The 22,127-nt window shown below is 36.3% G+C and overlaps 1 protein-coding gene across 1 annotated transcript in view; it reads left to right on the top strand.

The window, feature by feature from the left end:
* HCN1 (hyperpolarization activated cyclic nucleotide gated potassium channel 1) overlaps positions 1–22,127 on the top strand; it is a 162,704-nt gene that overhangs the window by 116,683 nt on the left and 23,894 nt on the right. The window contains exon 4 of the mRNA XM_066181128.1: positions 3,775–3,921. Coding sequence (XP_066037225.1) covers positions 3,775–3,921 — 147 coding nt within the window. The remainder of the gene's footprint in view (positions 1–3,774; positions 3,922–22,127) is intronic.

The following is a 22,127-nucleotide window of genomic DNA, read 5'->3' as shown; positions in this document are numbered from 1 at the left end:
ATGTCATACTCTTCACCTTTTGCTGGAGGAGCCCATTAGCAGAAGTTTGCTACATACAAAGAGCCCATGAATAAGATTATGTCAGAAACAACAAGATTCAGTTATTACTGGCTGGTGTTTTGCATTAAAATATGTGGAATGTTACTTTGAAGCTTTGAAATGCACTTAGCTGTTACATATTTCAGCAATTTTGTAGCATGTATGGGCATTTTCATTTCAGTGATGAATATAAAACAGATATAAATTACTGAAATTATGGCAGTACAATTTATAAATCACATTAATATACACATTCATTTTAGGAAAAAATTTCAGTATTCATTAAAAAACATAAGTTGTTGAATGGTCAGTATATTCACTCCATTCAATGGTATTGAGGAGATCAGGAATATGTGTTTGTAACTGATATGGCACATCGCTTTAGATGTGCACATGTGGAGTCCCTTACTAAATAGTCCTTCCTGGAAAATCAAGTGCTAGCTGCAGGAGCAAGGATGGAAAGGCAATTATAAATTAACAAGCAGGGGATTAGCAGAGTCTTTTCAGTTTGAATGTAGTCTGGTGCTTCTCATATGACATTCAAAAACTCAGAAATAAAAGAAAAAAAAATGAAAGTCAATCGTAAGAGGAGTTACTGTGGCTCTGGAAGTTTTTCAAATGTAATAAGTAACAGAGGTGTTTTTATGAAAGTGGGATTAAGACATCTATTTTCTGAATAAACCAAAACAAACAAGGAAAAAAACAAACAAAAAAAAAAAGTAGCAAAAATCCCACCCCAAAACAAAACACCAAGTAAACCAAAATGTTAGGTTTAGAGGGGAAAAGATAGAGGATACAGTGTAATGAGAAGTGTTACTAGAAAGAATTTTTTTTTCTCACTTATGAAAACACAGGTTCAAATGTGGGTAGCTCAGGATTGGTTACAGCCATTTTAAATATGATTAAAAGATCATTTTTAGCAAAATTTAACTTTACTGAAAATTTTATCCTCTTCAGATCTAAAATTATATTTAGAAAAATCAAGAAGCTACTGAATTATCATATTTTCAAGGGATTCAAAACACTAATGAAAGTTTTAAAATCTTTTTTACATCTTTTATCTTTTCCAGAAAATACTTCAGTTCTCTTAAGCTATTTGAGTTTTTGTAATGAGTTAAAAAAGTCCCAGGAATAAAATGCAGTATAATTCCATAAAAGTGAAAATTACCTTTATCTCTAACTGGTATTGATATCTGTGGTAACCACAATGACAATACTCTTCAAAATTAATTTAGACAAATTCCTGGTTTATTACATAAAATTAACAAGACCATATTAGCCATGCTCTCTTTGTATCTTCATTTCAGCAAATTTTTTTTTTTTGCAACTGGCATGTGACACACCACAGCGGCAGCTAATTTGGAATACCCACAGTATTGCCAGTAACATGTAGCAGACTGACAATATGAACTTGCTTTTCTGAGGAATTGAAGAAGTAATTATTTCTTGTGCTGAGTTAATGAAAGATATCAGTTCCTGAATAAGAAGGCAAGATAAAAGTTTTGAGGTAACAAAAGTGTGAACAGGATGTCAAGAAGTAGTAGAATGGTGAATGATACAGAAAATGGGCCAAAATCACACACTGAGAAATATTAGGAAAATATTGATTAAAGAGCTAGTGATAATATACTATCCACAGAGAGGCTCAGATATTTAGATAAGGAAAGGGGCCTTGATATTATATTAGATGGTTAAAAACTTCTGGGAATCATGGAAGATTTTTAACTTCTTCATAGATTTTTTTTAAAAAAGGATGCTAATATTCAGCTGTGCCTATTAATCTATGTATTACTAATTTGAAAAACCTTTGAGACATGCCAGTGATAAGCAGTACATTCCTACTAGTTTTATTTTTTCCCTAAAATTGTCATGTGTAAGCATAAATCTTGTTAAAGAAAAGAGCTTGCTGTTGCAGGAGAAAGCCCCCATTCAAGTAACAGCACTAATGAAAGGCAGAGTGGAAATTGCTGCCCAAGCAATTTCCTTGTAGCTCGGATTTTCTGTTTCAAGGTCATTCTGGTATGAAAGTCTTTTTCAGCTTGCTTGCAATATACATCAGAATGAATGTATTTCTTTTATTACCAAGGATTATTCGTTAATAGTGTTACTTAAGCACATTTGTGTGTGAGTAAGATTGTGTAGAGGGAGCAGCCTCTGTCCTAGGGGCCATAGTGATGTTTGATTCTAACCCACAATTTGTGGATAAATTTCTTCATATCAGAACAGAAACCAATGGCAAGCATGCAAATTTAAATCACACATCTAAAGGATGTGGGTGAATAATTGTTACTGCAGAGGGGCAAAATGACTGTGCAGAGGTTAAATCACTCTAACATATTCATCATACACTGTTAAATAGTTCCATGCAAAATTACTTTCCTCTTGTTTTTGGAATGTATATGGTACAAATGGCCTCGTCTAATCTTTGTCACTTTGCAAAACAAAAGCTAATTTCAATTCCAGAAGATAGAACAGTCTTTAGCTATATAAGTTAAAGGATATGTGCTGCAGTTCACAAAGAGTTCACATTATACATTTGCTTAACTGTTCTACAGAGGTGCCAATCCTAATTAGGATTTCATTAGCTTTTCCATTGAAAACAGTTTAAATTCTCTAATTAAGCATGAAATAACTAATAAAAAAGAATTAAAGTGTTTACATATATGAATGAAGTTTCTGCCAAGTTTCAACTCACCTTTCAGCCTGAGATGGGGATTTATCCTTCTCTGCCTCAGTGTCTTATTCTTTTCAGCTGAGGGGACAATGATGGGACCTCTGAGGTGCAAAAATCCTATTCTGGTGGATTTGTCCTTTAGCACTTTAGACAGCTTGTCAATTTTGTGGGTCTCAGATTATCATGTAGTTTAGTACAATACTACTACGAGTATGTTGATTCAGGACTTTATTTTCTAAAAATTAAGCTACCCAAAAAGGCTTCTGAAAAAGGGGACCAAAACAAAACAAAACAAAACAACAAAAACCACCAAAACCCCCAAACAAACAAACAAACAAACAAACAAAAGAATAATAAAAGAACCAAACCCCCAGAATATAGGACAAAGGACTAGTAAAAACAAAGAAACCAAATGTACAGGGTAAATGAAGTGAGGTCTTCTTAGTCTCCTGGGTCCTGGTATCTTTTTCTTCCCTCAGTTTCTATTTCCTGATCCCACACCTATTTTTCTACTTTACCTCTCTCTTTTCTTCATCCCTCCTGAGGAATGTTTTCTATTTCATTATCTCCACAGGTTTTAACTTCAAAAACATACACAACATTAATATGTTGCTTAGCAATACAGCATAGCCAGTTTCTAAAATTTCACACCTTCAGCTCTCCCCAAATGTAGTGCTACAGACTAAACACTGTGTACAGCTTTCCTGTCTACTGCACGAGCTAAAAATTGTGATGGTGTATTTTTGCAGCTCCTGTACAGCTGGGAATTTAGGAAATGTATGAGAAGTATGAGGGTTTGGCTTCTAAAACTTATATATTCATGTGGATACTAGCATTGCTGCTAAAGGTAGTTTCTGTAATTTATAGATATATGCTGTCATGTGAATAATATTAATATTTCTGTGAGGGTTTTCTGACATGTGAAAAAAAATGTTATCTTTATAAAATATGTAAGGCTTTAGCGGACACATGAATGAATTTGTATTTTGTAGGTCCTTTTACATAGCAAAAACTTGAGGCTTTTTTCTGATTCTTCTTCTTTTTTTCTTTTATCCTGACAGTACAAACAAGTGGAACAGTACATGTCATTCCACAAGTTACCTGCTGAAATGCGCCAGAAGATCCACGATTACTATGAGCATCGCTACCAAGGCAAGATCTTTGATGAAGAAAATATTTTGAATGAGCTCAATGATCCTCTCAGGGAGGTAAGATTAAAATATTTGAATAGCTATTCATGGTATGCAACTGTTTCTTGTCTTTGCTCTTTCTGTGTTGAAATACTCTTTCCATTATATAAAGTTTCATCTTCTTTACTACAGACAATGAACGACCAGGATAATTAAATCTATACTAGGCTGACACAAAGAAATAAGCAGATCTACACTCTATTCTGGAACAGTCTGTCAATCACAGCCACACAAGGATGTCAAAGGGTAAAATTGTGTCAAAGAGTAGAACCCCACCCTTATTGTTGACTAAAACTCCTGGCTTTCTTCCACTTTTTAAAACAGGGAGTTGGCTGAGTGTTCCTGGGTGAAATTCTTTTTCTACTCTCTCTACTTGCTAGCCATACATCTATACAGATAAAACCACTGAAAGTCACCATAAAGGGAAAGTTGCTTTGTTTCATTTTGTAAAGTAGCACCGTTGGTAAAGATGGTCTTTACTTGAGATGAGGGAGCTGGAATATTATATATACAAACCATTAAAAAAATCTCTTTTTTGTTGAAACTGTAGTCTGTATTCCAGTTTTAGGGGTTATGCTGTGCTATGTTATGTGATGTGATGTGTGGAAGCAGTTGGAATTTTCTTTGCTAATGTGGGAAGAGGGCAGTGTTCATCTTGCAGTAGCAGAAGTAGCTGCTTAATGGGACTGTCTTCTGTTGGGTTGTGCTTATGCCTGACCTGCTCAAAGATGTTGGCTGATATTCTCAACTGAAAGGGGAGGAACAGAACCCAGAGAAGAAGCAAGTTGAAAGACTCAGAGAGAAAAGAGCGTAAGCAGGGGAAAGAGAAAAGAAACAGGAAAAGTAAGGGTGGAGCAGTCTGGTATGTGATGAAATCTGTGTAACTTTCAGTGCTACCAAGTAATGCCTTTTAATATCTTCTGTTTTCTGAGGAGTGGTGATGATTTTGTGTACATATGTGTGGCTGTGTATAATGTATATTTAACGTCCAACAGAGCATGATGTCTGTACTTGTGGAAAGATAGGTGAAGGTTGGTCAGTTTTTATGTCAAGTTTTGAGGCATAAAGAGAGAATAGGTATGTGGTGGATTGTCTGTACTACTGAATCCTGTGCTTTGCAGGGAAGGGAAAACATGTCATACAATCCATTGCTGAAATCAGTCCAGTTCCATATGTAGTCATAAAGAAACAAAGCCTTGGCAAGTCAGAGTTTATCCACATCTCTGTTATGAAAGTCCCATAGCAGTATTCCTCCTACAAACTGCCTAGTGGCAATGCTGAGTGCTGCCCAAAATTGCTGGGTCTTTGCTAGATGCTTCAGGTCCAAATCAGGCCAAACCATGATTGTTCCAACAATTTAATAGCCCATGACTGAGTTCCAGATCCTGGACCTACTTAATCCCCCTCACACAGGTGTAGTCTGAGGCCTTCCTTTACATTTTGAGTTTGTGTTTTGGAATGCAGGTAGAGGGCCCTGGCTGCTGCATTGCTACTGTCTGTTTACACTGTGGCTCCCCTCAATAGCTTTTGAAATGTCAAGAGGAAAATGTACTACAAAAATCTGCCTTGTGGGACAGAAATGTGGGAATTTTCCCTAGACTACAGAGACAGTCAAAACATGAATCTTGGCCAGTATGGAGCTTGTGTTTTGTTAAGAGAACAGAAGCATGTACAGACATATCAGTCACTGACATCAGAAACAGTTTCATCTGTTTCCACTCCTAAGTAAAGCATTTCTCCAAAAGTAAAGTCTTATACCCTTCCATTGCAAAATAATATTTACTAACAGCAATTTGCAATTGTGGCACCCTAATTACATGTGTTTTCCGCTTTTTCTGCCTTCCATTTTTTGTTTCATTCCTTCCACCCTCCCTCCCCTAGCCCTGTCTCCTTCCCCTCCTTTTTTTCTTACAGCTTAGAAGCAGAAAGGCAAATTTGGTCAACCATAAAAAACAAAAAGCACTTCTGGTGAGAGATCAAGCATGGAAAATTTCAAAAATTAATGAGCCCCTAAAAAAATGAAAGAAGAACAGAATTTCATGGAAGGAGTGGCTTCTGATTTTGCTATGGTTCTGCTGTACTTAGCAGGTCTTTTTTGTTCAATTACATAACAAAAAAATTAGCTATCATCAGATTGCATACTGCCCTGCTGACAACACAGTGGTGTTCCAGAAAAAGGTCAAAAACAGAAAGAGAAAAAGTAAGAACTGGCCACTGGCAGTGCCAGAATAGGTTTCTTAATGAATCTGTCCAAATTTTCATGGCAGCTTATGCACTGTGGCCTGAAAACATCTCTTAGGTATCTTGCTTAGTTAATAGTTTCAAATTCTGTTTCAGCTACCGCTTCAGTATGTGCAGTTTAGTAGTGCAGGTAGTGGCTTTTTGATGTCAATAATGGATAATAAATTGGAGCCTTTTAAAGCTGGAACACAGCTGTTCATACATTGGATGGGCTTTACGATCTTACATACCAATAACTGCACAAGGCTGTAATTGGAAATAGTACAGATACCCTGGCTGCATCACTGAAGAATAAATATTTACTGCATTTCTTAAGTTTTTAATTAATCCTATATTTGATTATACTTAGAATTTAGCATAGAGTAAACATTCACAGTCTCCACAGGACAGACTTAGCTTGATGAAAGTAGCTTCTGACAAAGATATTAATCTGAAACCATTATTTCTTCACTTGGAGTAAGCAGAACAAAAGAAACCATACTAACTGCTGCATAATTATGGCATGGTGTAATGTTATAAAAAAAATTGCAGGGTTTTCACTACTTCTTGTTCTCAGCCATTCAGATTTTCTGTATGGGCTGAAATTTTCCACAGCTATGCTTTCTTTAAGAGTGATGACCTTCTTTTTGGTCCACGTTTTAAAATTTGGGGGATTTTTTTAGCAGGAAAGTAATTATGCATGATATAAATATGGTCATTCAACCATTAAAAATAGCTAAAGTACATAGAATTAGCAGCAAAAATCTGGTGTAAAAATAATTCTTACATGATAAATGCTAGTAATAAAGCTGTATATGCTTACAGAATCATAGAATCACAGGATATGCTTGAGTTGGAAGGGACCCATCAGGGTCATCAAGTCCAACTCCTGGCCCTGCACAGCACCATCCCCAAGAGTCCCACCTTGTGCCTGAGAGCATTGTGCAAATGCTTCTTGAGCTCTGTCAGGCTGGTGCTGTGACCACTGACCTGGGGAGCCTGTTCCAGTGCCCAACCACCCTCTGGGTGAAAATTTTTTCTAATAGCCAACCTTTTTCTAACCCTCCCCAGACACAGCTTCAGGCCATTCCCTCGGGTCCTGTCAGTGGTCACACAGAGCAGAGATCAGTGCCTGCTCCTCCTCTTCCTCTCACAAGGAAGTTGTGACTGCAGTGAGGTGTCCCCTCAGTCTCCTCTTGTCCAGGCTGAACAGACCAAGTGACCTCAGCTGCTCCTCATTCAGCTTCCCCTCAAGGCCCTTCACGATCCTTGTGACCCTCCCTCTAATAGTTTAAAGTCATTTTTATACTGTGGCACCCAAAACTGCACACAGGACTCAAGGTGAGATCACACCAGCGCAGAGCAGGACAATCATCTGCCTTGACAGCAGAGGTTAAGATTTTCTTTGTAAAAGAGGATGGATATCCATTTTAATGAGCTTCTGAACATTATGTATCAAACATTCATAGCAGATTGGATGATTAAAATCTGAGGAAATCTGAGAAAAGATCTGATGCATGTGCATGAGTGCCTAGCTTGGTTGGATAATAGAAATAGAGTCATGTTTATCGTGGGAAAATTTACTAAGGCTTCATTTAAAAAAAAGGGAAAAAGGAATCCTGAAACTTTTTAAACTGTACAACGCTCTAAGTGTTTCAAACCTGAGTAAAGCAACTAGTGGCTGGTCTGTGTCCTTCAAGGATAATCTGGTATTAACAAAGATTGCATTCGATGACTGGGCACTAAGGCAACATTTATGAGACTGAAAAGCTCTACATTCTCCCCTGTTTAGTTAATTGCACAATTTGGGCATATTAGTCCACTAATAGTAATGGGATACTCTTAGCTCTACACACTCAAACTGAATTAACCATAAATTGCAAACGGTTATGTGCATAACTGCTTGTAAGGACACATGCTCTCTAACAAAATAAGGGATAAAGGTTTTTCATTAAATTCAGAAATTTCACTTGAACTGAAAGCATATCCCCTTTTCCACAGTTAGACTTATCTGATAGTAAGTGTCCAGTCTTCTCAAGAACAAGATAATCAAGAGACTCTTAGCAGTTACAGTTTTGGTAAAATGCTTCTTACAGGCCATACAGGGCTGGATTCATCAAACCTATCTGTAGCTCCATACAAGTTCTGCAACAAGTCTAAGATAATTAATCAGGCTCTCTGCACACACCACCTACACACACATGCTCTCACGGTTAAGAAAACCTAGCTGACTAGCTTAGAAAAAAGGTTGCATCTTCTAACAGCAGCTGACATGTGAAATAAATTCTGTCTTAAATAGCATTTGCAATTAACTGTCTCTCTCCCTCATTTCTTGAGGTAGTGATTAGAAATAATTAGCATGTTTCCCTTATATAAATATCATCCATCTCTAGTTCTTCAGCAGACAGAGATATTAAACTTCACATTTTTTAATTTGTAGTTCTTACGACCTACAAGGCTTGAATATCCATTGGCCTCAGAAGGCCTTAATCCCTCAAGTGATCTTTGTAACTGCCATGACATGAAATGGAGACACTACAGAAAAGAAGTTAAAAAATTCAAACACAACAAAACCCACATGCACCTAAGAGAAGTACATTCCAAATGAACACCTGAATTATGAAAGTTGAAATACATATACATTGCTGGTTACTTCTTGTAACTAATAAGTCAAAGTGACTCAGCTCTGGCCTTAGTCTAAGCTATCACTCTCGCCAGCAGTGGCTGTGGGCGGATGCCAATGGAAGAACAGGAACAGGGAAATTATGGTGTGTCCCTAAATGACTCTCTTAGATTCACAATATTTTCAGGTCGAGGGATGCTCTGAGACTGATGTGATTTGTCTACTGGGTAATTCTTAATACACATCTCTTCCAGTTACTTATTTGCATTCTTTATTCGAGGTACTCTCTGCAACCACAACATCTTTTGTCAAAGAGCATAGACCTGACCCCTCCTGCATGAGAAACTACCACCTTCTTTTGGGATTGAACACAACTCCAAATGGTTTTTTTGTTTCAATGGCCATTAATTCTTGTAGCAAAAATGATATAGTACAGTCAATTTTTACTGACTCTTTGCATGCCAGTTACAGTTTATAGAGTTACATGATAACATCCTTAAACTTTTTTTTTTTTTTTTTTTTTTTTTTTTTTTTTTTTTTTTTTTTTTTTTTGTGGTAAATAGACATATTCCAGTTAATTCTTTCATGCATGGAAGCTAGATCATTCTTCTTGCCATTTTCAGTTTTTTTTCCCCCTGGGTCTACTGTAGCCTTTTAGAGGTGAAAGGACTAGGACTGCAGCAAGAATACTGATGCTATAATAATGCAAATAATTCCTAACTTTAATTTGCCACTGCCAATTTAACCACTGCCAACCATTGAGTTTACTTTTTGTTTTAAATTATAAAGGTAAAAAATAACTCTAAGTGGTAACAAATACATTATTTCATGTATTTATTTTCGTGTATCACTTAATATTGCTCCCCACCAGTAACTTCCAACCAGACCGTAAGAAGCTTTTTGCAGTGTCTCTTTAAGAAGTTTCTCCACCTTTACACGGTGCTGTTTCTGGAACTGAGCAGACCTGTGTGAAGTCCTTGACCTTTGCTGTTCCCATAGGGACAGTGAATGTAGGCACATTGTGGTACCTATTACAGCCTAATGAGTCAGGTGTAAGGTTCTGAGAAGCATCTTGCACAGTACTTAGTGTTGCATCAAGAGTGGCATTTTGTGACATTCTTGTAAGGAAAGTGCTCTCACAATAAAGTGGAGGAAAGCTTCCATTACTGGGTTTATAATTTATATTGTATCTGAGTGAAAATTGGACCCAAACCAGATGGTTTGGTACTTGTAGACAAATTAGGTATTTTTGTCGAGAAATTATTTTGTGTGAAAAAAATCCGTTTTAAAATTATCCATTTGGTAACTTTGCTGTTCTTTCCTAATTGTTGACCTTTTCCTTATTTCCTTCTCCCTATTAAAAATAATCTCCTTTTTAATATTCTTCTTTTTATTTAGTATTTTTCTTTAGAAATCACAAAGTAATGTATTTTTACTTAGATTATACTATAGTCCTGTGCATGAAAGATGAAGCATCTCTGGAATAATAATATAAGGCCAAAATGGGGTGTGATTAGATTACAGCATTCTTTGAACTTTCTTAGTAGTGTAGTCATTATGATTTTGTGCTATGGACTTTCAAACACTAAAATAATGGTGGAAAAAAATTTTAAAACACAACTGAGTATTATAGAAATACATTAATTTGGAGATTTTGATTCCATAACAACTTCTGTCCATAAATTTATCTCAAAAAAGACAAGTAACTAATTTGTTGCAATCCACTGTACTTTTCTGCATTTTAATAGGCAGTGATGTTTAGTATGAAGCGTAGAGGAACTAAGAAAAATGTATCATTATAGATGTAGTCACTTTGGAAGTCACTTAATTATCTTCTTATCTTTAACTAGTGAATTAAAGGGGGGGTTTTGTTTGTTTATTTGTTTGTTTGTTCTTCTCAGAGGCACAGATAAAGTATAAAACTAGTTCATATTCTGGAATACCAAATCACGAGTGAATTATGCAGCATGTCAGTCTTGCAGTATAAATGCTGATATACCACAGTATGATTTATTTGACTAATGCTGTAAAAGAAAATTGGTGGTTTTCAAATATCTGTGTAAATTATGACTAAATTGCAGTCCAAGTATACAAGGCTGAAAGAAAAGTTCGCAGAAGGAACTATAATTAATGAAGTCTTAAAAATTGAAAATACTAGCAAAGAGTAGCAAATGGCCATTTTAATGTGGAAATGGGCAGACAATCACCCGGTGATTGGATTATTGTGTTCTAAGGTGATTTTCTGCCACAGGTGTGACATGGTAACAAATGGTGTGCTCACTGATGGCTGTTTCCCAGGGACCTAAGACAATGTGGTTTGATTTGCTGAGCCCTGGGGAGTGTGTTTGCCCTTTGATGTGTGCACATTCACAGCGCACATGCTGCGCCGGAATTGTCAGCCACTTCCATTGCTGTTCCACATGCTCAAGATACTTCGATCACAGTCCTTTCTGTGTTTGACATGCTTTATTAGCAAATCCATCCTGAGCTGAGACATGCTTTGACAAGTTCCAGATCTAATTGCTTCTGATTATACAGATAATAATACACCAGTACTTCTCATTAGTTATGATTTTGAATAGTCATGTTACTGCACCTACAAGATTCCTTTGTTGTAATTTTTTAATAAATATTTCAGACATGACAGTTCTTTCATGAGTTCTTCAAATATACTAATTCAAATAAATGCCCAATTCTTAGTGCAGTAGTTGTCTTTCATATGAAAGAAAGGCGAGTATTTCGATAAAAGTTCCAAACGATTTAGGTGCAAGGTGGATGCTGTGAGAGAGGTAAAATCCTGTTACAGAAAAGTAAATCCAGTCTGTGCCTGCTCATGTTGGAAGTGGTGTTCAGACATCTGAAGAGCAGAATCAGAAAGGTTTTTGTGGGCACCAGATGCAGTGCAATGAGAGAATAGCTGCTGTCCTGCAGAGACAAAATTCACCCATTGCCTTATTATGCCCAAGATCATGCTTCCAAGTGTCTGTCATGTCTCAGTTTTTAACAGACCAAAGAATTGCTCAGCTGCTTGATACTGAGGTGGTGCTTGGGGCAGTGGATGGAAAGAGTCAAGCACTTTTTTTTAATCTCCATGCAGTTTCTGGTGAAAGCCAAGAGAGGTTGCTATAAATTAGTGCCTACCACAACACATTCATTTCTATCAGATTGGAATATGATACTGCAATTAGAGATAGCATTGCTGATTTTTAGGAGGTTCAAAATAATAATAGTAATATACTTCAGATAACTCCTGAGTTAGTTCTTCTTACATAAACACGTTCTTTTAATACCATGTTTGCTTTGGCTTGACAGTGTCCTTTTTGGTAGGATGTGGAAAATTTTGGTTTATTTAGATAAAACCTAATGATCTTTGGCCCTAATCCCTGAATTGTGGCTATGAATCCATTACAATAAAACAGCAGAATTTAAAATATGTTCCTCTGAACTCCTTAGAAAATAACTGAAGATAAATGAAAAATAAGTAAATTAAAATTCTTGATGCAGAGATGGAAATTACATTTGTCTCTCTTAAGTCAAGATTAGGAGATGCAGGGTCTGGCACCCTGGTACCTACCAGGGTTCTCCATTTCTTCTTCATCGACTTCTGCAATGAAAAGTCATGGCATTGCATAATGGGAAGGGGGAAGGGGAAAGGGGAAAGCAGAGGGCAGGATGCACCTGGGACTCAGTAGAAAACATATTTCAGACAAGACAGGGATGCACAGTATGGACATGCCCACACCCCTTTCCCGTAAATCTCATTAATGGAGGTGGGTGAGAGTGAACATCTTTTCCTTGAGTTTTCACTGTGGAATTTAAATTCTGAAAGCAGGCTAAAGGCTTTTGAAGCACATTTGCTTGGAACCAGTAAAAATGCTGTGGGAGGCATGTAATACAAAGGGTTCTGTGTTGCGGGGACATCCTTCAAATGTGCCACTGTCCATGAAAGTCACCACAAACAAAGATTAGAGTTGTGACTCACCTCCAGCAAGAGGAGATAAATATGCCATGAACTGTGTGATGCAGAAGCAAATGCATGTGCCTATTTTTATGCACTCAGTTGCACATTATGGTAGTAACAGCACACAGAAGGCTACACAGCATTTCCCATGCATAAATCTGTAGTTGCCTTTTAAAAGCATGTGATCTCAAAGGCAAAGACAAGGAGAGCAAAAAACACCAGAGCACAAGGTCTGTTCTGAATGCACATTTATGAACCCAATTTCCCATAGATACACCAATGATTTAGGAAGGTTAACCTAGTTAAAGCTGTGGAAGACAATCCAAGTTAAATTTTGCACCTCAAGGCAATGCTAAATCATTGTTTTACTTTTATCCTAGTGCTACTTGAGCAAATAAAAGTTGTACATTACTTTGAAACCTGCACAAAACTCTGCCTAATCTGTACTTTTGTATTGTTAGTTTTACCTAGAAGATGTAATAAGCAAATACCTAAAATCTTTTCTCCAGAAATTTTATTGCCAGTAAGTGAAATTTTAAATACTCCATTTCTTTTTTGGTACCTAAAAAACCTGGAGGCCCCTCTACAGCTCCAAAATAATCTGTTGAAAAACTAATCTCTTTTGATGAATAATTTTTTACGGGATTAAATGGAAATGGAAATTTAATTAAAATTTTTGAAATTATTATAAATGGACAGATAATGCAATCTAGCATAGGTATGGATGCACAAGGTGTTGAATTACACTTGTTCCATTTAAAGATAAGTGTCTAACACTGAAAGAACTTAATATGTGATACTTCTAGTGATTAATGAGGTCCCAGAGATGAGTGAAATTAAAACTTGGAGCAAAATGTGGAGTCCGACACTGTGAGTACAGGTACAGGCTTCCTGGTAGCTCCTGGACTGAGTTCAAGGCAATATTTTTATCTGTCCCCACCATCTCTTTCACAATACCTTTGCACAACCCTGGCTCAGCAGCAGCCCTGGATCTCAAGCCAGCCTTGGTAGGAGTAGAGCGCTGATGGGCAAGGAGTTCCCTGAAAAGGATTTTAATCTCCTAGTTTGTTCTGTGGAGTCTATGTTAATTTTCTTCTCAATAAATCCATTTTTCTTTTCCTTCCCTTGTGAAAAGCAAAAAAATTCTGTGGTTGGTTGAAAGGATACAAATGACCTCCCCTCAAATATGAACAGCTGCAAGTTTATGAGCTGATCCTTGCATGTTTGTACACTCACTGAAGCAATGGATGATGCCTTGCTAGATAACTGAAATATTTTGTGGATAAAATAACTACCTGTGTGGTAAATATATCAATTTAAAGAAAATATACATTCTTTGTAATTAAGGAGTTTTCACTTTAGCCTTAATGGCCATCATTAGATCACTGTGCAACTGAAAACTATCATTTTTGTGATCTCGTGAATATCCCTTACATATATTAAAAATTTAAGTTACTTCATAGTGAGGATTTTTCTTTTACAAAATTGTAAATTAGGAAGCAACGGTGTATCTGTGTCTACTAAAAAAGTAAGGAAAGAGCAGAATTACTGAGAAACATATGAAAAACTGGCATTATGCTATGGGAGTTGTAACAGATGATTTCGGAAATGCAGTTAATACAGATATCCACAGGCTCCAAAACAAAAATCCAGCAACTCGATGTACCAATCATAGCCACACATTGAATAAAGTGTATGTATGAAAATAGGAGTTTTCACAAACATCCATATTTCACCAAGAGTAGAACATCTCCTACCCTGCAGGGCTGGAAACGAAATAGTTCATGATTTTTAACACCTGGCAGAAAACAGATCCCCTACTTACAGGAAGAGAAATGCTGTCAGTATTGTGTTTGGACATCTTAATTTGTATAACAGACCTTGAAAAGAATTAGGAGGTAAAGACATCCGTAGAGAAGCAGAAATGGAGTATATGTAGCTTGCTTTGTCATTCTCTAACACCAGATATGCTCTTCATAATATTGATACTTGCAGAAATGGGACAAACTTGGAATGTGAGAAAGAGGTTAATACCCTTCCTGAGCCATTATTTAAAGTTCATGGCTGGCCTATTTTTAGGCCACCATGTGAGAAGATGTTCACTGAAAATAGATACAGATCATGTGTCCTTGCAGAATATAGAACATCAGGACATTTCATTTCCAAAGAACATAATTGGGACTTGGAGCAGAATCTTCTTTACTCTCACCTCTTTGCTTGGAGATTATAACTTAGGTTATACAAGCACACACTCTCATGTGAGTTGTATCAACCTCTAAATAAGATAACTAAATCTACTTTCAAATATACTTCTAATGGGATACATTAATTAGTTACACTTTGATTTTTTTTATTTAATGTACAAATACGTACATCTGTAGACATAACAGGTATGGCCATACTCACATATAAATATATGTGTGGGAGAGCATATGTACACACATACATATACATACACACATATTTACATATATTATGACACATACATGCAAACACATATCCAGGATGTCTGTGTGAGAAGAATGTTGTGTAAAACTCTGTTTATATCTTTGCTAAGTACTAAGTGCATATATTGCATTAGGTACTCTGAGATGGTCTCTCTTTTTCTACTGTTGCCATATATGTAAACACATATTTCCTATGCCACCAGACTATATTTATAACATATTACCTTAAAATGAATTGTAGTTACAAGGAGTTTAGGGGTCCTCCTATGATATAAAACCAATATATATAAGTTTATTCAGAAAGGTAGAGATTAAGATATAGTCTAAAAATAACTTGAAGAACTTTCTGAATAAACTACAGGAATATATTTTTTATGGAAATAAACCTCAGCCTATGTTTAATTCACTAAGTGAGCAATTTAATTATATATATATCAAATTTAATTAAGTGCTACTAATAGTTAAATAAATTTTAAGCTGAGCATGCAGATGAACTGAAATTGTTTTGAAAAAGAATATTAAAATTATGTAAAGCACTGCATCCTATGTCTGATTGGGCTCATGTACACATGCTAATGGCAGTTCCTGAGTGCCCTGCTGTCATCAGGCCCCTTTGCTTTTAGTTCATGTCCAATCCTGGAGTGGAAGCACAAGCAAAAGTATTTAAGGCCTCAGGGATGGCATTCAGAGAGCAAACAGAGCAACAGTAGTAAATGCAGACAGCAGAAGGCTGTAGCTATCTCCCCTGGTTTCTTATTATTTACATAGCTGCTTCTTCTCCATGTTTCTTATTCTATAGAATAAGAGTTTTCAGGATGTAAAAATGCTGAGGATGATTTGCCTCCTAGTTGTAAAGGGACTCTGTTACTCCAATGCCATGCCATTATTTAGTGTCTCTGCCAACTGGATGTTTAAAGTCTGATGCATTACTTTTACTCTAGCTGTTTTTACTAATACACATTGTCTACTCCTGCCAGATTGCCTTCTCTTTGCTCCACATGATTTGCTATTGAGGCTGTTTTTGCTGTCACCATTTGCCCTTCTCAGGGTTTTTTCCACTCTTTACAACTCTCTTGCCATTTATTCATCTCTTTTCCCTGCAGCTACCAATATTAGCCAAAGTGGTACTCTCAAGCAAATTCTGTCTTGAGGGCTGTCTGGCTGACACTCTACTAAATTATTTCCAGAAACTTCATCTTCATTTTTATGACCTGCTGATAACTTTCCTGGAGCCAGCTCTCTATGTCTCACCCTTACAACTGAGCATCGTCCTCATGTTTCACCGTAAACCAGGGCTCTAATAAAAGGTCTTTCAGTATTTTTCTACTTCTGCCTGCTTGGGCTCTGGTGCAGTGGTCTGAATGTGGGTCATGGGCTTCTTACACCTGTATTACAAGTTGCTACTCACAACATAAGATCACTGAGCCATTGCACCTGATCCCACTCCAGCATCCTTGCCAGTAGTTTTCCTTTAGAAGGCAAATTCTAATGGTTTTACAACTGGCTTGTCCCAGTTCACATTGCAAAGCAGTGACGAAGGCAGAGTTCAGAATTAGAAAGGGATTGTGCATCCTCCTTAGCTTTCTTTTTATATCTTTCTGTTATATATAGATGTGTACCTCTATAGCTGGCATTGTAAATATTCTAGCACATACACATACAGCCCTTTCAGGGTCCTGTCACACATTTACCTAAGAAATCTACGTAATTCTCATTGATTATAAAAGCTCTTTTTTACCACTTTAAAATGTGGAATGTACATTGTCTAACAATGTCTAAATTTTGTGTGTTAGGTAAAGTGTTTGATATTGCTTGCATATAATATTGAGTAGGTCTTTGAGTAGTTACAAATCAAATTAGATGCAAACTGAAACGTACTTAAAAACACTAAACATAATTTCAGTGTGGATATTTCAAGTTCAGCTAAGTTGGAATTATCCAGTATAATCAGTAAGACTTCATTTAAGCCACCTAATAAATTTATAGAGAGAGCCTTTGAACCAATGGGCTTTTAATTCAATATAAGAAGAGTAACTGTTAACCTAGCAAGTAACAAGATAATAGTGTTTCTCATCCGGAGCTGCACAAGAGATGTAAAATAACTCCGTTAACAAACCACCACTGATTTTTAAATAACTGTTTTCCTGGATGTTGTTGCTACTGTATCAACTAAAGCAAACACAGAGGGTATAGATAAAGCACATTCTCTTGAGAACTTTGTTCTTGCTCAGGTTTGGGTTGGAGTACATGGGGGACAGAAGAAGGGAGGAGAGACAAAGAGGGAGAGTTGGAATAGTAGAAGGAATTCCTTGCCTGTTTCAGAGCACACAATAAACTTTCCATGGAAGTATTCACAACTTCAGTTTCTGATCTTGATCAAACCAAGTGCAAATCAGAAATAACACAAAAAATTTGTATCCAAACCACAGCTTTCCGTTTCTTCTAAGGCATGTTTTATGTTTTCCCACCACCTAGTTCTTTGCTTCAAACTTTGTTTTAGCCCCCAGTCACCCCCGATAGTTTCAAATACATTTTTTTCCTCCCTGCTTTCATCCACAATTTATTCTATTCATGGCCTTCCCTTTCTCAAATGAGAGAAACTCTTCAGGCTGTTCTGCATCCTAACTGTGTGTTTTAAACAACAAAACACCCCAATCAATATATTTCACCTAATAATTCACACAAATGTAACTCAGGTTGCCTTTGTGAAACTCCACTGTCTCCTCTTTTTCTTTCTCTCAAGCACAATTACTCTCCCTTGCTATCAGGGGAATCGAGCACTGTCCTGAGAAGAGCAGCACTCTTTCCAGCACTATTCTAAAACAATCTCCTTTTTCTTTTGGGGATCAGGTGAAATCTTACTGTCTTTGGTTGATATAAGAGGTAGCCTTCATTGGGCAAAGCTGTAAGTAGCAATTGAACTGTCACACAGATGACATACAAGGTCAGCTACATATTGATTGGTGATGGCAAGTGGAGTTTCAGTACAAATGCATAGTAGTGAAAATGGTTTCCAGAACCAGCAGATCACCAGCTGGAGGAGGTGACTGGAGGCTCTAAAGACAGTGGAAAAGCAGTGCTGCAGTAGTGAATAACCTGTGAGCAAGCAGACTGGACAATTTTTTGTGATTATTAGCAAAACTTTCTCCTCTTTCTTAATCACTTAAAGTGATGTTTAGAAAAACATGAGAGGTGCTTCATTCATTGTCAAGCAAACATGAAGTCTAACTCGTGCCACTTTTCCATGCACTAACACAAAATATGGCTAATCATATGATACCAATAGGATATCAGTGCTGATTGGATTTTTTCAATTTCTCTTAGGATTCATTTTCTGCTACAGTTTTAAAGTACATATGTTTAAATCTGCATTCTCATTGGCATAATGGGCAACTTCAATATTTAAAATGCCTGCTAAACAAAGAATTCAGAATTAATTATCCCTTCTCCCCAAAACATTATTTTTAAAATACTGTATAGGATTAACAAATATAGAACTCCAGTGTACACACACAGAAATGGGAATGAAGATATTTAGTTACTCCAGGGCAGAAAACTGAAATAGTGATTGTTAAATACTTTCGCAAATTGCAGTTTATTTATTCAGCTAATTTATTCAGTTAATAAGACAGAACAGTCTCTAAGCAACTGCTGTTATGGTACAGCACTAATTCCACATTACCTTCTGTAATAAGCTGTGGGTGTTTTTTTCCAAAAAGCATACATAGGGAAAATTTGTTTAGCAGAACAGTTCAAAGAGTAAAACCTTCAAGAAGTAGAGACTGGTCAGATGGCCTAGGCTTTGGGTACTTACCTGAATTATCAGGAGTTCTCAGGGTTTTGAAATTAGACTGGCTATCTCTCTTTTACAGACTGCCTTAAAACATTGGCTGTATTGCTGCTACAGTTTTAAAACCTCTCATCCTCTTTCCAGCTGGAAAACAAACTTACGCAGCATTTAACATTTCAGAACATTGAAGAAGCTGAAAGCTAAACTCCTTTTTAAAATAGTTAGAAAGTGGAAAAGCAGTTGGATGAATGAAAGAGTGGATAGATAGTGTATTTTTCCTTTCTGTTTCTCTTTTTTAATCTTCTAAATATAATGGACAATTCAAAGAGGAGCTTGAGATGCACAGAACTGCTTTCTCTTAAGCTCCATTAAATCAATTAACAAGCTGGGAAAAAAGATAGATATCTTTAATCAGGATGCCTTTATTGGAGGTTTGGTTTGAACCATATTGCCTCAAAAAGATTATTTTGTCTGCATTTGAACTTAATGCAATAATAATACTGAAGTATAAAAAATGCATATAAGGAGTTGAATAGAAAATTCTAATCTAGAAAGGAATGATAGAAAAGTGTGTAGAAGGCCAACATTTAATCAACTAAGCCAAGAAAATATAATTGGTCAAATCTTTATCCCTCCTGATTGCAAATGCATGAAAAAGATTGCTTTCTCTTAGAAGACAGCAATACCAGCTACCATATGCTCTGTTTAGGGTTGACTTGTCTTAATCAGAGTTGAACAGAGATAGACAGAAAAAAACCCCTGCTTTAACTCAGTCCTGGTAGAATCGGAATTTCATTCATTGTTTTGCTGCAAAGACTATGTATTCCTTCCTTCATTTTGCTTAAGTTTATCTCACAGCTGGGTGGCAAGTTTTTTGCACGTGGATATGCTTTATCCAGGTACACTGGGGGTCTTGGGAGCTGGAGGGCTTTGAAAATGTCAATAGACAGGCTGCTCACTGGTTTTCAAGGCAATTGAGATCCCATGGACTCTCTTTACCTTAGAGATCAGAGGGTTTTTTCAGTTTTTCTGCTTTGTCTCTAGGTCAGATATGTTGGCTGCCTCAGACCAGAGCATTCCTGGACTTTAAAATATATAACCAAAGGGGCTAAACAGGGACCTTTTCTAAAACAGACACAAGGTATATCCAGTTATAGAGAAAAAAATGACAAAATACCAAGTCCTGAAGGAAAAAGAACAGTGTTTCTTGACACAGTTGTAGATATACTGTGGAAGGGTTACCATATTTTAAGTAAAATTTAAGCTGAGTCTCTATGTTGAAACTGATCAATGTAATTGAAAAATGGAAAATTGTGGCAATCCCATTCAAAGAAAAAAAATGTACATAGTTTTTGTTACTTACATGAAAGGCCTCAAGCAAAATTTATTTTTAAGTCACACTCTCTGTAAAGATGATTAAACAGAATTTGTAAAAGCAATTTGAACAATTTCAGGTGCACCAGAAATGAAGAATATTGCATCCCATTGCCACATGTAGATTTTCTGGCATTTAACAAGTTGTTAGATAATGATGTAGTCATTCCCTCAGTGGGGTACTAATCCTAGTCCTCCTGACTGCCTGCTGTCATAAAACCTGTGAGAACTTAGTATCAGTGAGATGCCTCCTTTCTGCCAAACTTGACTATAATTGACCAATGGGTTAAAAAATTACAGGAAATAAAGAACATATACAGAATAGAGCTCCTGAAAACCAGGTTTAAATATATCTAACCTGCTCAAACAACTCCAAATCCCTAAATATAATGCCTTTTCCTATAGTTCTCTCTTAATGATGTGTCAGTAATTTTTCATTTGCGAGTTATTTCTAAGAGAAAAAGTAGTTTTCTCAGTAAAGTTATTTCTTCCTTTCAATGATCAGGAAACTAAGACTGATTTAGTTTCACATCCTCTGAGAGCAAAACGTAAAGGAACACTCAGAAAAAAAAGGTGCAGTTAGATATACAGTAGTTTTTTGCAATAGTATGTAAAAGTCTCCTAACAAAGCTAAGCTATTTTTATAAATGGCCTACCCATAAGAAAAACATAGTTTGTAGATGGAAGTAGTACCTTTTATTAGCTCAACTGCATTACTGAGAAAAAGTAAAGAACTTTTCAGGCAAACAGATCTTTCAATAACTTTTCCTTTTTTATGGCAACAGGATTTTCCAGTCAGTCTAGCTAAAAGCACTACAATCCATCTAAAAATCTTCTAGAAAAGAGGTCCTAAAAACTTTTAGAGATGCCATCAGAGAGCTCCAGTCACAGCTGGGACAGCCTTGTGACTGCTTCTGTAACATCTTGATATGCTTCAGAGAAGCCATCAAGAAATACTGAACCCACACAAAATGATAATATCTGATGCTTTAACACCAGTTTGAAAAAAAATCTAGGAAGGTCAAGATGAGTAATAAATCCAATATACTATAAAGGAGCAGAAGCCAGTGTAATTACCTAACCAATCTCTTATATAAAGCAGACCATTGTGTCTCAGACTTAATTCTTGTGTAAGAGATCAGCAGTTGGAATAGATCAACACTTGCTTCATCTAGGTCTGATTCATTCTTGCTCTTTAACCATTTCAGCTATATAATGCACTCCTAATCCCCCTCTTCAAGCTTCATTTGGTATTTTCTTCCCTGATCCTTTCCTTAGGGTTCATTTGGTGTTTTCTTCAAGTAGAGGTGAGACAAAATCTCACTTAATGAAGATATCATATTGGGCAGCATAGTCTGTTTCCAGTCCAAATCCAAAGAATTAAAAGAAAAATATGAGTGAACCATTTTTTTTCTGTTCAAAACATCAACTCTTAATTTGTCAGTTTGTTCTTTTGTTGCCTCACTTTTAAAACACAGAACTTTTTCTCCTAGTACTTTCTGAGTTATATAAAACACTTTCATAATCTTTACTGTTTCTTTCTCCTCAGGATGATATTTAAAGTAATACACAAGAACCTGAAATTGCAGAACTGCCTGTGATTAAGACTCAGGGAAATGTATTTTACTTGTTCTGAATGATCTCATATTTAAATAAAAGAACACTTTAAAGAAAAACAAAGCACTTAAAAATGACACATTTCTTTCTCCCTCGGTAATTTTCCACCTTCTAACATCTTAAATAAGGGAAGTTTGTACTTTAGCACAAACTTTCACAGAAAACTAATCAACAAAATGAATGCATTACTAG

The sequence above is a fragment of the Chamaea fasciata genome, unplaced genomic scaffold (genome assembly GCF_029207755.1).
Source record: "Chamaea fasciata isolate MVZ Bird 193981 ecotype frontalis unplaced genomic scaffold, bChaFas1.0.hap1 SCAF_4, whole genome shotgun sequence".
NCBI lineage: Eukaryota > Metazoa > Chordata > Aves > Passeriformes > Sylviidae > Chamaea > Chamaea fasciata.
This window is presented reverse-complemented; position numbering and strand designations above follow the sequence as displayed.